The 16,833-nt window shown below is 46.4% G+C and overlaps 1 protein-coding gene across 1 annotated transcript in view; it reads right to left on the bottom strand.

The window, feature by feature from the left end:
• Positions 1 to 16,573, bottom strand: part of LOC143955504 (uncharacterized) — a 34,233-nt gene extending 17,660 nt beyond the window's left edge. Inside the window, exons 1-5 of the mRNA XM_077465539.1 lie at positions 16,510 to 16,573; positions 14,844 to 14,984; positions 14,562 to 14,732; positions 14,350 to 14,473; positions 9,517 to 11,373 (exon numbers count right to left, since the gene is read on the bottom strand). Coding sequence (XP_077321665.1) covers positions 9,517 to 11,373; positions 14,350 to 14,473; positions 14,562 to 14,732; positions 14,844 to 14,948 — 2,257 coding nt within the window. The 5' untranslated portion in view covers positions 14,949 to 14,984; positions 16,510 to 16,573. The remainder of the gene's footprint in view (positions 1 to 9,516; positions 11,374 to 14,349; positions 14,474 to 14,561; positions 14,733 to 14,843; positions 14,985 to 16,509) is intronic.
• Between the last annotated feature and the right edge of the window lie 260 nt (positions 16,574 to 16,833).

Here is a 16,833-nt window from a genome sequence, read left to right as displayed (position 1 = left end):
ATCCAATCGTGTGTGGGCTAGTCCGATCCTTTTTTCAGAAAAAAAAAAATCAGACGGACCTAGAAATGGAACATGTTTCAAATCTATCGGACAGACTCAAATCGGGAAAACCGTTCATCTGCATGCTGGTCCGACGGATCAAATACGACGCAAGAGCAGCTATTGGCTACTGGCTATTGAACTTCCTTGTTTAGTCCCGTCTTACGTCATCACGTTCAAAATGAACGGACTTTCGAAGGGACTTAGTCCGTTCGTGTGTGGCCAAGTCCGTTCGTTCGGAAAGTCCATCGGAACTCTGCCGAAAGTCCGTCGGGAAGACCGTCCGACTTAGTCTGCCGGAAAGTCCGGTCGTGTGTACGCAGCATTATGGTTCTCGCTAGACATGTGCGGTTTGTTTCGTACAAATTTCCGAAAATTGGTATGAATTTCCAAAAAATTCGTACATTCGGAAGCATCCGAAATACAAATTTCTAGGCTTCTGAATTGTATTAGAAATATGCGAAATTTAGTTTACGAATTTCGGTTCCAAATTCCGTTACAACGGAAATGTGACTGGTGTTTTGTTGACCAATCAGAGGTTTTCTTCTGCTGCTGAGTGAGGGTTGGGAAAATGACCTTTTTAATATGGGAGTGGGAGACTGGTACTGGTAATGGATGGGAGATTCAGAATTGGACAAAATAAGAATGTTCGTTAATATTGTTTTATTATTGTCATGATAATTACGATTATTAGTTATGATGAAGTTAAAAACGCAGGAAGTCAGCACAGCACATGGATGGTGGAAGCCCCTCATAATGATCACAGCACAGGGATGGTGGGAGCCCCTCATAATGATCACAGCACAGGGATGGTGGGAGCCCCTCATAATGAGCACTAGATGGGTAGATGCTCTCACAAACTGGTCGGAGTGTGAGGCCTTCCTGATCAACAAGAGCTCAGTTCCTGGATAACATACTAGTACGTCCTTCCATAACAGTAGGGGACTAGATCGGCCGTATATGTACAGTGGCTGGTCCACAATTAAAAAGCATATACTGTACTTCAGGGGTCCCAAATCCCCAGGCCGCGGACCGGTGCCGGTCCATGGCCCGGTGATGACCGGCCCGCACAGGTCTACCACAGACCGCAGTCGCTGCTAACCTCCTGCTGTGCGGCCATGCCCTGTGTCCTCTCTCAGCTCCCCCTGCCCAGCAAATGTTGACACCCAATCAGCAGGCAGGGGCAGAAGGTGCTGCAGATCGAAATGGAGATCGCGAGTCTTTTAATATTAACAAGCAGGTAATCGGGTGAGGACACACGGATTGAGAACTAGACATGGTTTTCGTTTTGTTCCGTTTCGTTACGTCCGAAAAAAAATTCTCATTAGATTCGTAAACTTTTTGTTATGATGAATTTATCATCATGAGGGGTTCCCACCATTCCTGTGCTGTGCTGACTTCCTGGGTTTTTAACTTTTAGGTTTGTTAACTTTTCATTAATTACGAACTTTCGTTATGAATTTGGATCCGAAATTCGTAAACGAAATTACGTACGGAATTCGTATGCATAAAAATTCGTATTTCGGATTCGTACAAAACTAAATCGCACATGTCTATTGAGAATAGCCTCTGACCTGCCAATGGTAGGAGTTCTGTGCAGGGGAGGCAGAGAGCACCACTTTGTATGGTTACACCAGATTCAAAAAGAATTACCTCCAAGTCGTAGATAATGAAACTATAGTAATTGAGACCAGCTCTAAGTTGGCATGCAGAAACAGGCAGAGAGCCTGTCTCTGTACCTTGTATAGCAGGCAGTATGTTTTGCCCCTCCGCACCTCACCGGTTGTCAAGGGGGCTGTTGGCTGTTCGCTTCACAGTCGACAGCCTTCTAGCTACCAGTGATGCTGAGAGTGAGTGAAGCCTGATGGGCATTAAGAAACACAGCCGGTGTTCTGTCAAAAAGCGTCCGGCCATCGGATAGCGTCCACCCCGTACTGCGCAGGAGCATTGCTTGTGCAGTACGGAGGAGAAGGAGACTCGAAGAAGAACGGCACCTGAGCACTGAGTCCAGGTGAAAACCCCACCATCCAAGTGGACATACGGTTGCACATAGTAACAGGGCCCCTCGCGGCCTCGCTTCGCTCGGCTATTTTTTATTCTAACTCTATGTCCACTTGGATGGTGGGGTTTGAACCTGGACTCACAGCGCAGGCGCTGTTCATCTTCGGAGACTTTTGGAAAGTCCTTGTCCTCCATACTGCGCAAGCTCAGTACTATCTGATGGGGGACACTATCTGATGGGGGACACTATTCGATACATCACCGGCACAATAAAAGACAAGTACGTAAACAGTTCTCTTATGGCAGTGCCAGTACGATGGAGATCTTTCCCATCTTCTAACTGGCACACAGACCGATAATGCTAAGGCTCGGTTCACACAGGGGCGACTTGTCCAGGCGACTTCGCCGCCTGACAAGTCGCGCCCCGTTCTGTACTATGGAACCGTTCTAATAGGAGCGACTCAAGTCGCTCCGACTTAGAAAAAAGGTTCCTGTACTACTTTGGGGCAACTTCAGGCGACTTGCATTGACTTCTATACAGAAGTCATTTTGCAAGTCGCCACTGATCATGTGCAGGTCGCGGCGCTGCAAGTCGTGCCGCCCCTGTGTGAACCGAGCCTAATGCTCATGGGGTGATTAGGGTGTGCCCCACACCCTGTGCACACGCCTACGGTGACTGGATTATATTTGTGCTTTATTCAGTTACTAATAAACTACACTTTAGGAGCACCCACTACTTTATTTTTTGTGGATATTTACCCAGGTTCCTTTAGTTGGGAGGAGCAGGAGAGTTGAGAGGAGCAGGAGCTTAAAGTGTTCCCTTTGGCCACATTTGGGCTTTTTAGGACTTCATTTTGGGCAGTTAATGACCAGAACTTACTCGGTGTTGCGCCATCTTTTTTTCACATATTGGGGTTGATTTACCAAAACTGGAGAGTACAAAATCTGGCGTAGCTCAGCATAGAAACCAATCAGCTTCCAGGTTTTTTTTTTGTCAAAGCTTAACTGAACAAGCTAAAAGGTAGTAGCTGATTGGCTGCCATGCAGAGCTGCACCAGATTTTGCACTCTCCAGTTTTAGTAAATCAACCCCTATTATGTTTACTTGCATGACCCTCACCTCTGCTCAGCATGCCTCGTTTTTTTGCTAGTGTCCCAGAAGTTTGCATGCCTTTCCTTTAGTTCTCCTAAACAAAGTCTAACAAACCTCATTGCCTGCTAACCTTGGTGACTTTAATCGAGACTCCTTGCCATACTGTCTTTAAGCTCCCCAATACTGGCTAGCTTTGGAGGTCATCATACCCAGACTTCGCTAAACTGGGCCTAAGGGGCTAGCCTGGAATGTGACCTTCAGCTATCGGGCTTAGTACTGCGGCACTTCCCAGACCTAAGTGCACTGTGTTAGATAGCCACAGAGAGCGTTTTCTGGGTCCAGAGCCATGGACCGGTGAGTCCTGCCCTTTGACCTTTATTGGCCTTGTAAAGTTGGGGGTTGTTCAGCTCTCGTAGTAGATGCTTTTGCCAGTGATTCAAACCAGTCAGGAACTATATTTTAGGGCATGGTAGCCCATTTTTATTAAAAAGGCACATAAAAATTAGACATGTGCATTCGTTTTCGTCCGAATGCATTTTCGTCCGAATTTCAGGTATTTTCGTTTTCGTTTTGACAAACGATAACGAAAGTGCAGAATCCGAAGAAAACGAAAGATCCGGCATAAATAAATGCTTTATTTTCGTTTTCGTTGTTACAACAGTTGGATATAGAATAGGAGATTCGACGTGACTCTAACAATAACAATCTGTGTCTATTGAACCTATGGTCGAATGTGCCTAACCTTACCTCTGACACTGTGAGACTTAGACCATTTATTCAACATGAACGACAGAGATTCGACAAAGCAATGAAAAACACACACGTTTATAATAATATTCGACGGAGCATCGAAACTGTACGACGCTGCAATCGTACATTTCCGGAGTCAAATGCTCCGCCTATAGGCTATATAGAGTTTAGCAGCTCCGTCGAATCTTCTTTATACATTCGACACACACCATAAAGCCGCGTACACACAGGCGGACTGTCTGTCCAACTTAGTCCGCTGAAACACATTTCAGCGGACAGTCCGCTCGTGTGTGGGCTTCAGCGGACTTTTTCAGCGGACAGTCTGGCGGACTAAGTCTTTCGGAATTTCCGTAATACAGTCCGTCCAACTTTGGTTTCAGCGGACAGTCCGCTCGTGAGTAGGCTAGTTCGACGGACTAAGTATGGCGCATGCTCAGAAAGGATTTACACGGCGAAAGGTTGCATTGCTATGTATTGGACGTCAAATTTCTAGTCCCGTCGTACGTGCTGTACACGTCATCGCGCAAGCTTTCGACGGACTGTTTGTTCATCGTGTGTGGTCAAGTCCGTTCATTCGAAAGTAGGACGGACTGTCCGTCGGATTGTCTGATGGACTTAGTTGGCCAGACAGTCCGCCCGTGTGTACGCGGCTTTAGCCTTCTAAGACAGATTCGACCGTAATTCATGTGGATTTTCAGACTAATGCAATTTTTGAACGAAAAACAAAATAAATAAAAACGAATTTCCGGAGTAACTAAATAAATAAATTTTTCGGACAAAAACGAAATTCCGAAACAAAATATTTCACTCTGCACATGTCTAATAAAGGTTTCCCACGCAGGGGTTCTTTTCCAGCAAATAAACACAATGGAAAATGCTAGCCCACCTGGCTCTCTGTAGCAGTACTTCTGCTCTTTATCCTGGTCACACAAGCCACTGGATCCTTCAGTGTGGACGGCTTTAGTTTAGCGCCCACAGCTCCGCCTTAGTCCTCAGGCCGTTTCACGGCCTCTTGCAGTCACATATGTTCTGGCTGCCTCCTACAGCCCCTCTGACTCCTGGAGACCTCACGTCTCTCGGCGTGGAAGCCATCTCCAACTGGGAGCCCTGAGGTATTCTTCTCATAAACTCATTATAAGGGCTGCGTTCACCCCGAGCACACACCCTGCTGGTCATCTACAAAGTCTGGACACAGGGTTGGAAAACCCGTCCCAAACCCAACCCAAGCTACAGAGCCCCATGACGGAATACCAAAACCTGGAGAATGCTGTGAAAGCAAGTCTTCTCCAGTCCACATCTATGCTCTGCAGTCTTGCACCAAACAAATGTGCACACCCTGTGCCAGCCCCCCCCCCCCCCCCCCCCCCAAACCTACCAATTTTACCATGACAGCATCTCCTACTGTCACAGCCTATTGGGACCCTAGACAAGAAAAACATAAGTTCCAGAGAAAAAGTAGGGCTGGCCAAAGCTTTAGGAGCCCAAATAGGCCAGTTCAATGCGAGTAGTTCGGTAGACTGTGTTGGAATTTTGGTAAAAACCCAACGGATCTGGGGTGTCCCCCCCCCCTACCAGATGATTACCAGAATGCTGATTTCTAGCTATTTTGTTGTGATCTTCTGCTCGGCATGAGCATACTAGTTCTGGCAGAGACAACGTGAGACACAGAGCATGGACAGGTAGGTACATCAGTGGACACCATACCTGGGAATAAACCTCAATGGATGACTCTCTATGAACTGAGGACATTGTCATTTGTAAAAAAAAAAATTTTAAATAAAAAGACTCAGACCAGAATATCGTAAGGTATAGAGATTTCTTGTTTATTTTCCAAATCCAGAACGAACAATTGCCGCATAATAATACAAAGCTTGAATCTGAATCAAATCTTCCATACTGAAGTATCACATATATCAATACCAAAAGATAATAAGTGTACATTGACTGGACCAATGAAAAGCCGGCTACTTCAGTAAAACAAGCACGAGCAATGACATGCAGCAGCCAATAACAACCTTAAAAGGAAATAAAACAGTTGTCTATGTATTCCCATATATTAGTTGTATGGCGCCATGTGTGATTGTGAGACCATGTCCGCTGGGAAAAGGGGGTCCTGCTTTACAGGGCTCAGGTCAGTAGGGGGCCCAGGCACCAGGGCTGGGGATAAGGGGGTCCTTCTGTACGGGGCTCGGGCCAGTAGGCGGCCCAGGCAGCAGGGCTGTGGCTAAGGGGATCCTGTTTTATGGGGCTCAGGCCAGCAGGGGAGCCAGGCAGCAGGGCTGTGGAAAAGGGGGTCCTGCATTACAGGGCACAGGCCAGTAGGGGGCCCAGGCACCAGAGCTGGGGATAAGGGGGTCCTTCTGTACGGGGCTCAGGCCAGTAGGGGGCCCAGGCACCAGGATTGAGGATAAGGGGATCCTTCTGTACAGGGCTCAGGCCAGTAGGGGGCCCAGGCACCAGGGCTGATGATACAGGGGTCCTTCTGTACAGGGCTCAGGCCAGTAGGGGGCCCAGGCAGCAGGACTATAGATAAGGGGGTCCTTCTGTACGGGGCTCAGGCCAGCAGGGGAGCCAGGCAGCAGGGCTGGGGATAAGGGGGTCCTTCTGTATAAGGCTCAGGCCAGTAGGGGGCCCAGGCAGCAGGACTGTAGATAAGGGGGTCCTTCTGTACGGGGCTCAGGCCAGCAGGGGAGCCAGGCAGCAGGGCTGGGGATAAGGGGGTCCTTCTGTACAGGGCTCAGGCCAGTAGGGGGCCCAGGCAGCAGGACTGTAGATAAGGGGGTCCTTCTGTACGGGGCTCAGGCCAGCAGGGGAGCCAGGCAGCAGGGCTGGGGATAAGGGGGTCCTTCTCTATAAGGCTCAGGCCAGTAGGGGGCCCAGGCAGCAGGACTGTAGATAAGGGGGTCCTTCTGTACGGGGCTCAGGCCAGCAGGGGAGCCAGGCAGCAGGGCTGGGGATAAGGGGGTCCTTCTGTACAGGGCTCAGGCCAGTAGGGGGCCCAGGCAGCAGGACTGTAGATAAGGGGGTCCTTCTGTACGGGGCTCAGGCCAGCAGGGGAGCCAGGCAGCAGGGCTGAGGATAAGGGGGTCCTTCTGTATAAGGCTCAGGCCAGTAGTGGGCCGAGGCAGCAGGACTGTAGATAAGGGAGTCCTTCTGTACGGGGCTCAGGCCAGCAGGGGAGCCAGGCAGCAGGGCTGGGGGTAAGGGGGTCCTTCTGTACAGGGCTCAGGCCAGTAGGGGGCCCAGGCAGCAGGACTGTGAATAAGGAGGTCCTGCTGTAAGGGGCTCAGGCCAGCAGGGCTGTGGCTAAGGGGGTCCTGTTGTATAGGGCTCAGGCCAGCAGGAGAGCCAGGCAGCAGGGCTTTGGAAAAGGGGGTCCTGCTTTACGGGGCTCAGGCCAGCAGGGGCTTCAGGCAGCAGGGCTGTGGATAAGGGGGTCCTTCTGTACGGGGTTCAGGCCACCAGGGGAGCCAGACAGCAGGGCTGGGGATAAGGGGGTCCTTCTGTACAGGGCTCAGGCCAGTTGGGGGCCCAGGCAGCAGGACTGTGGATAAGGGGGTCCTGCTGTATGGGGCTCGGGCCAGCAGGGGGCCCAGGCAGCAGGATGAATCGGATGTGGGCAGGAGGGGTAATTACTGGAACCAATCCCCTGTATGTCTTTCTCTGCAGCAGCTGAAAGCCAGCATCTTCTCTTTTCTCTCTCGCCGGCTTAGGAGCCATATAGGGGATTGGTTCCAACAATTGCCCCTCCGCCGCACTGATCACCCTCCCTGTGCACCATACATTTACCCCTTGCCACAGGCCCAGAGTTTGGGGTGGAGGAACTTGACTGGCCTGCACAGAGTCCTAACCTCAACCCGATAGACCAGATTTGGGATGAATTAAAGCAGAGGCGGCGAGCCAGGCCTTCTCGTTCAACATCAGTGCCTGACCTCACAAATGTGCTTCTGGAAGAATGGTCAAACATTCCCATAGACACTCCTAAACCTTGTAGACAGCCACCCAGAAGAGTTGAAGGTTATTGCTGCATAAAGTGGACAAACTCAATATTGAATCCTACGGACTAAGACTGGGATGCCATTAAAGTTCATGTGCGTGTAAAGGCAGGTGTCCCAATACTTTTGAAAATGTAGTGTATATATTTAGCAGCCCCTTCCTTTCCTGAATGAACACAAGGAGTGATTAGTACCGATCACTCACTGTGTTCATTCGTAATTGAAGCATAGTAAGCTGTGTTTATTTGGGAGTCAGGTTGGCTGTATGGGGCCCCCGTGGGTTTCTAACAGCAGCTCTGCCTGTCAGTACTGATTGTTTAGAGGACCATATTCCTATAGAACTCCCTCCCCAAGAGAATGTGAAATGCGTAGGGATGCAATCATTCCCTGAAATGCTTATATGTCTTGAGTTCCTGGGCCTACAATCTCAGTGAGTCCATTACGAGGGTCTCTGACTGGATTTTTTTATTTAATATTATGAGGCATGCACAAAGAATAATGAGGACACCCAAATGTTGGAGGGGGGATGGGATGGGGTGAGAGAGCCAGGAACTGTAGAAAGCAGATCTCACCACTGGAGCCTTCATCAGTGACTCTGCTGAACTAACTCTCAGAATGAACAGCCCTGCTGCATTTTTCAATTTAATATTGTGGAGTATGCAGAAAGAATAATGAGGACATCCCAATTTTGGGGGTGGGGGGGGCGGTATGGGGTGAGAGAGCCAGGAACTGTAGAAAGCAGATCTCACCACTGGAGCCTTCATCAGTGACTCAGTTGAACTAACTCTCAGAATGAACGGCCCTGCTGGATTTTTTTAATTTAATATTGTGAAGCATGCACAAAGAATAATGAGGACATCCCAATGTTGGGGGTGGGGTGGGGTGAGAGAGCCAGGAACTGTAGAAAGCTGATCTCACCACTGGAGGCTTCATCAGTGACTCAGTCGAACGCACTCTCAGAATGAACAGCCCTGCTGGATTTTTTATTTAATATTGTGGAGCATGCACAAAGAATAATGAGAACATCCCAATGTTGGGGGGGGGGAGATGGGGTGAGAGAGCCAGGAACTGTATAACACAGATCTCACCGCTGGAGGCTTCATCAGTGACTCAGTCGAACGCACTCTCAGAATGAACAACACAATATTGTGGAGCATGCACAAAGAATAATGAGAACATCCCAATGTTGGGGGGGGGGAGATGGGGTGAGAGAGCCAAGAACTGTATAACACAGATCTCACTGCTGGAGGCTTCATCAGTGACTCAGTCTAACGCAATCTCAGAATGAACAGCCCTGCTGGATTTTTTATTTGATATTGTGGAGCATGCACAAAGAATAATGAGAACATCCCAATGTTGGGGGGGGGGGGGGGGATGGGGTGAGAGAGCCAGGAACTGTATAACACAGATCTCACTGCTGGAGGCTTCATTAGTGACTCAGTCGAACTAGCTCTCAGAACGAACAGCCCTGCTGGATTTTCTATTTAATACTGTGGACCATGCACAAAAAATAATGAGGACACCCCAATGTTGGGGGGGGGGTGAGATAGCCAGGAACTGTAGAAAGCAGATCTCACCACTGGAGGCTTCATCAGTGACTCAGTTGAACGAACTCATAGCAATGAACAGCCGTCCTTCTATTTGTGAGTTTTCTGGTGTTGAACAAGGCCTCCCTTGTGAACAAAACTTTTCCCGCACTCCGAGCATGAAAAAGGACGCTCACCCGTGTGACTTCTCTGGTGTATAACAAGCGCAGTTTTCATAATGAAGCCTTTACCGCACACCAAACATGAATGAGGACGCTCGCCTGTGTGAAGCTTCTGGTGTATACCAAGTGCTCCCTTCTGGGTGAAAGATTTCCCACACACCGAGCACGGATAAGGACGCTCCCCCGTATGACATCTGTGGTGTATAAGAAGTTTGGCTTTCTCAGGGAAACTTTTCCCGCACACCGAACAAGAATAAGGACGCTCACCGGTGTGACCTCTCTGGTGTGATACAAGGCCTGCTCTGTGAGTGAAACTTTTCCCGCACTCCGAACATTTATAAGGGCGTTCGCCTGTGTGGCTTCTCTGGTGCGAAATAAGGCCTGCCCTGTGCGTGAAACTTTTCCCACACTCGGGACACGAGTAAGGTCGTTCACCCGTGTGACATCTCTGGTGCTCCACCAGATTGATTTTGTGAGTGAAGCATTTCCCACACGCTGAACATGAATAAGGACGCTCACCCGAGTGACTTCTCTGGTGTTGAAGAAGAGTCTTTTTCAGAATGAAACACTTTCCGCACACTGAGCAGGAATAAGGACGCTCACCCGTGTGACTTCTCTGGTGATTAATAAGATCTGATTTTGCAGTAAAGGAAAACCCGCACTCTAAACATGAAAAAGGACGCTCACCCGTGTGACTTCTCAGGTGTTTAGTAAGGTTTCCTTTTTGACTGAACGATTTCCCACACTCCGAACATTGAAATGGACGCTCACCCGTGTGATTTCTCTGGTGTGCAACAAGGCTTCCTTTGTGAACAAAACTAGTCCCGCACTCTGAACACGAAAAAGGACGCTCCCCTGTGTGGTTTCTCTGGTGTGACAGAAAGTGTCCTTTCTGAGTGAAACACTTCCCGCACTCCGAGCATGAAAAAGGACGCTGACCCGTGTGAATTCTCTGGTGTAGGAGGAGGTTTCCTTTATCGGCGAAACACTTCCCACACACTGAACATGAATAGGGGCGCTTGCCTGTGTGACTTCTCTCGTGTCTCTGAAGACACCTTTTCTCACTGAAACGCTTCCCGCACACCGAACAGGCAAAGGGGCGTTCGCCTGTGTGAGTTCTCTCGTGAATATCAAGTGATTTTTTAACAGTGAAATCCTTTCCGCACTCTGAACACGAGTAAGGGCGCTCACCCGTGTGGAGTCTCTTGTGTCGGACAAGGTTTCCTTTTAAAGTGAAACATTTCCCGCACTCTGAACATGAGAAAGGACGCTCGCTTTTGTGAGTTCTTTGGTGTATAAGAAGGTATTTTTTTTGGGTGAAGGATATCCCACACACCGAACATGACAGCGATTGTTCACCTGTGTGATTCCCCTCGCGTCTTAAAGAAGATTCCTTGGACTTTGATGGCTTTGTTGGTCTATCTGTACGCTGAGGTTTGAGATGTATTTCTGGAGCAACAGTATGAGATCTATCAGATTTCTTAGGATTGGAGGGATCCTTTGATCTTTTTATATCATCAGCCCTGTGATGGGTATTATCAGTAATGGGATTTACTTCTGGAGAAGGTTGTGTGATGTCATTATCTTCTCCATCATTATCTTCTCCATCATTATCTTCTCCATCATTATCTTCTCCATCATTATCTTCTCCATCATTATCTTCATCATTATCTTCTCCATCATTATCTTCTCCATCATTATCTTCTCCATCATTATCTTCTTCATGATTACCTGGAGATGGAACAGATTGTCCCTCAGAGGTATTCCTGTTCTGACCATCGTGTCCATCTGTTGGAAAGCAATTTTCTGTTATAGGTACTTTACATGCAGGAGTCATATATACTTGTACGTAGTTAGAGTACTCAACTGTTTCAAAGAGCCCCGGCATAGAATTGGAAGCAACTGCAGCACCAAATTACAGTATCTCCTCCTCATTTGTTGGGAACATGACGTTATATTGAGGAATGGTGATGGACCTTTCATATGGTGTACAGTATCTCCTCCTCATTTGTTGGGAACATGACGTTATATTGAGGAATGGAGATGGACCTTTCATATGGTGTACAGTATCTCCTCCTCATTTGTTGGGAACATGACGTTATATTGAGGAATGGAGATGGACCTTTCATATGATGTACAGTATCTCCTCCTCATTTGTTGGGAACATGACGTTATATTGAGGAACGGAGATGGACCTTTCATATGGTGTACAGTATCTCCTCCTCATTTGTTGGGAACATGACGTTATATTGAGGAATGAAGATGGACCTTTCATATGGTGTACAGTATCTCCTCCTCATTTGTTGGGAACATGACGTTATATTGGGGAATGGAGATGGACCTTTCATATGGTGTACAGTATCTCCTCCTCATTTGTTGGGAACATGACGTTATATTGAGGAATGGAGATGGTCCTTTCATATGGTGTACAGTATCTCCTCCTCGTTTGTTGGGAACATGACGTTATATTGAGGAATGGAGATGGTCCTTTCATATGGTGTACAGTATCTCCTCCTCATTTGTTGGGAACATGACGTTATATTGAAGAATGGAGATGGACCAAACCTATGGTGTACAGTATCTCCTCCTCATTTGTTGGGAACATGACGTTATATTGAGGAATGGAGATGGACCTTTCATATGGTGTACAGTATCTCCTCCTCGTTTGTTGGGAACATGACGTTATATTGAAGAATGGAGATGGACCAAACCTATGGTGTACAGTATCTCCTCCTCATTTGTTGGGAAAATGACGTTATATGGAGGAATGGAGATGGACCTTTCATATGATGTACAGTATCTCTACCTCATCATTGGGAACATGACGTTATATTGAGGAATGGAGATGGACCTTTCATATGGTGTACAGTATCTCCTCCTCATTTGTTGGGAACATGACGTCATATTGAGGAATGGAGATGGACCTTTCATATGGTGTACAGTATCTCCTCCTCATTTGTTGGGAACATGACGTTATATTGAGGAATGGAGATGGACCTTTCATATGGTGTACAGTATCTCCTCCTCAATTGTTGGGAACATGACGTTATATTGAGGAATGGAGATGGACCTTTCATATGGTGTACAGTATCTCCTCCTCATTTGTTGGGAACATGACGTTATATTGAGGAATGGAGATGGTCCTTTCATATGGTGTACAGTATCTCCTCCTCGTTTGTTGGGAACATGACGTTATATTGAAGAATGGAGATGGACCAAACCTATGGTGTACAGTATCTCCTCCTCATTTGTTGGGAAAATGACGTTATATGGAGGAATGGAGATGGACCTTTCATATGATGTACAGTATCTCTACCTCATCATTGGGAACATGACGTTATATTGAGGAATGGAGATGGACCTTTCATATGGTGTACAGTATCTCCTCCTCATTTGTTGGGAACATGACGTCATATTGAGGAATGGAGATGGACCTTTCATATGGTGTACAGTATCTCCTCCTCATTTGTTGGGAACATGACGTTACATTGAGGAATGGAGATGGACCTTTCATGTGGTGTACAGTATCTCCTCCTCATTTGTTGGGAACATGAAGGTATATTGAGGAATGGAGATGGACCTTTCATATGGTGTACAGTATCTCCTCCTCAATTGTTGGGAACATGACGTTATATTGAGGAATGGAGATGGACCTTTCATATGGTGTACAGTATCTCCTCCTCATTTGTTGGGAACATGACGTTTTATTGAGGAATGGAGATGGACCTTTCATATGGTGTACAGTACCTCCCCCTCATTTGTTGGGAACATGACGTTATATTGAGGAATGGAGATGGACCTTTCATATGGTGTACAGTACCTCCCCCTCATTTGTTGGGAACATGACGTTATATTGAGGAATGGAGATGGACCTTTCATATGGTGTACAGTATCTCCTCCTCATTTGTTGGGAACATGACGTTATATTGTAGAATGGAGATGGACCTTTCATATGGTGTACAGTATCTCCTCCTCATTTGTTGGGAACATGACGTTATATTGAGGAATGGAGATGGACCTTTCATATGGTGTACAGTATCTCCTCCTCATTTGTTGGGAACATGAGGTTATATTGAGGAATGGAGATGGACCTTTCATATGGTGTACAGTATCTCCCCCTCATTTGTTGGGAACATGACGTTATATTGAGGAATGGAGATGGACCTTCCATATGGTGTACAGTATCTCCTCCTCATTTGTTGGGAACATGACATTATATTGAGGAATGGAGATGGACCTTTCATATGGTGTACAGTATCTCCTCCTCATTTGTTGGGAACATGACATTATATTGAGGAATGGAGATGGACCTTCCATATGGTGTACAGTATCTCCTCCTCATTTGTTGGGAACATGACGTTATATTGAGGAATGGAGATGGACCTTTCATATGGTGTACAGTATCTCCTCCTCATTTGTTGGGAACGTGACGTTATATTGAGGAATGGAGATGGACCTTTCATATGGTGTACAGTATCTCCCCCTCATTTGTTGGGAACATGACGTTATATTGAGGAATGGAGATGGACCTTTCATATGGTGTACAGTATCTGCTCCTGGTGTACTTTTCTTCCACCTCGGTTGTTGGGGACATTGGGGTGCTAGGGTAGGTACAATGACAATGTTCTTACTAGAAGTTAGGTTTTCACAGTATGTTCCTCATTAAAGGATGTGAAGTGAAGTAATTCATTTATCCTTGATGTAAACTTGGGTCAAGCTTTATATGGATTTTCTGCATTTTTCTCAGATAAAGTCTCCTCTTACCCGGTGATGTGAGGGGCGGCTGATTGTCCATCATGACGTCCTTGTAGAGATCCTTGTGTCCTTCTAAATACTCCCACTCCTCCATGGAGAAATAGACAGTGACATCCTGACACCTTATAGGAACCTGACACACACAATGATACAGTCACCATCCAGACACATCCCTTGTCTGTTACTGGATAATGTCCCAGAATTCCCAGAATCCTCCTCACCTCTCCTGTCAGCAGCTCCATCATCAAGTTGATGATTTTTAGAATTTTCTTGGCACTGGTTACCTCTGTTGTCAGGCAGTGAGGTGGAGACACTGTGATTGGTGACATCTTATGAAGACAGCTGCTGAGTGTTAATGTCTCACCAGATATTTTCTTCACTACTTTATAATCCTAAGAAGAAAAAAAAAAACCTCTACAGACTTGGCATAACTCTTGTCCAGTCTGGGGTGTGGTTACAGAGACAAGAGTTATGCCAAGAGACCCTCCCAGAATCCTCCTCACCTCTCCAGTCAGTAGGAAGATGATCTCCAGGGTGAGGTCTAATAACCTCTCAGCCATGTGACTTTGGCTCTTGTCCATACTTACTGATGGGGTCATGTGATCCATTTAGGTGGACATGAGATCTACACAGGACTCTCTTTTCTGTGGAAGGATAATAAACATAAACTATAAACCAGAGGATCTGGATGGACAGTTGGATAAATGGCTCTATATTTAATGCCGCGGACACACGATCGGAATTCTCGTCGGAAAAAGCTCTGATGGTTTTCCCGACGGAATTCTGATGGAATTCGGCTCAAGATCATTTATAACACGTACGACGTGACTAGAAAAAGGAAGTTCAATAGCCAGTAGCCAATAGCTTCTGTCTCGTAGTTGAATTTGAGCATGCGTAATTTTTGGCGTGTCGGAATTGCATACACACGATCGGAATTACCGATAGAAAGTTTTTCCGGCGGGAAAATTCAGAACACGCTATCAATTTTTGGCTGGTGGAAATTCGGACAGCTAAATTCCGATGGAGCATACATACGGTCGCATTTTCTGATGAAAAGCTCTCATCGGTCTTTTTCTGCCCCGAATTCCGATCGTGTGTACGCGGCATAAGATGTATCCGGTCTATAAACCAGAGGCTCTGGATGGACAGTTGGATAAATGGCTCTATATTTAGGATGTATCCGGTCTATAAACCAGAGGCTCTGGATGGACAGTTGGATAAATGGTTCTATATTTAGGATGTATCCGGTCTATAAACCAGAGGCTTTGGATGGACAGTTGGATAAATGGCTCTATATTTAGGATGTATCCGGTCTATAAACCAGAGGCTCTGGATGGACAGCTGGATAAATGGTTCTATATTTAGGATGTATCCGGTCTATAAACCATTGGCTCTGGATGGACAGTTGGATAAATGACTCTATATTTAGGATGTACCCAGTCTATAAACCAGAGGCTCTGGATTGACAGTTGGATAAATGGTTCTATATTTAGGATGTATCCGATCTATAAACCAGAGGCTCTGGATGGACAGTTGGATAAATGGCTCTATATTTAGGATGTATCCAGTCTATAAACCAGAGGCTGTGGATGGACAGTTGGATAAATGGTTCTATATTTAGGATGTATCTGGTCTATAAACTAGAGGCTCTGGATGGACAGTTGGATAAATGGCTCTATATTTAGGATGTATCCGGTCTATAAACCAGAGGTTCTGGATGGACAGTTGGATAAATGGTTCTATATTTAGGATGTATCTGGTCTATAAACCAGTGGCTCTGGATGAACAGTTGGATAAATGGCTCTATATTTAGGATGTATCCGGTCTATAAACCAGAGCCTCTGGATTGACAGTTGGATAAATGGTTCTATATTAAGGATGTATCCGATCTATAAACCAGAGGTTCTGGATGGACAGTTGGATAAATGGTTCTATATTTAGGATGTATCTGGTCTATAAACCAGAGGCTCTGGATGGACAGTTGGATAAATGGCTCTATATTTAGGATGTATCCGGTTTATAAACCAGACGCTCTGGATGCACAGTTGGATAAATGGCTCTATATTTAGGATGTATCCGGTCTATAAACCAGAGGCTCTGGATGGACAGTTGGATAAATGGTTCTATATTTAAGATATATCTCATCTATAAAGCTATACAATTTATTACCTTTTCTGCTGTCAGTTCCAGCTTTGTCTTTTCTCTATTTACCTCTTACCCGGAACTTCCTGTCTGTATGTTGCATCACTTCCTGTTTCTATCTATTATCACTTCCTGTCACTGCGTTCCACTGGCGATGAGTGCGATTGCCTCCTTGTGGAGAATTTAAAACCTGCAGCTCACGTTGTTTTTCAGTATAGACAGCCATGGCTCCCAACTGTCCCTGATTTAGAGGGACTGTCAATGATTTGGAGCAATGTCCCTCTTTCCTCCTCACATGTCCCTCATTTTGGTCTGATCTGTATAGATGTATATAAAATGCACTTTTTATCT

The sequence above is a fragment of the Lithobates pipiens genome, unplaced genomic scaffold, assembly GCF_037356315.1.
Source record: "Lithobates pipiens isolate NorthernLeopardFrog02 unplaced genomic scaffold, aLitPip1_a1.2 Scaffold_35, whole genome shotgun sequence".
NCBI classification, from domain to species: domain Eukaryota; kingdom Metazoa; phylum Chordata; class Amphibia; order Anura; family Ranidae; genus Lithobates; species Lithobates pipiens.
This window is presented reverse-complemented; position numbering and strand designations above follow the sequence as displayed.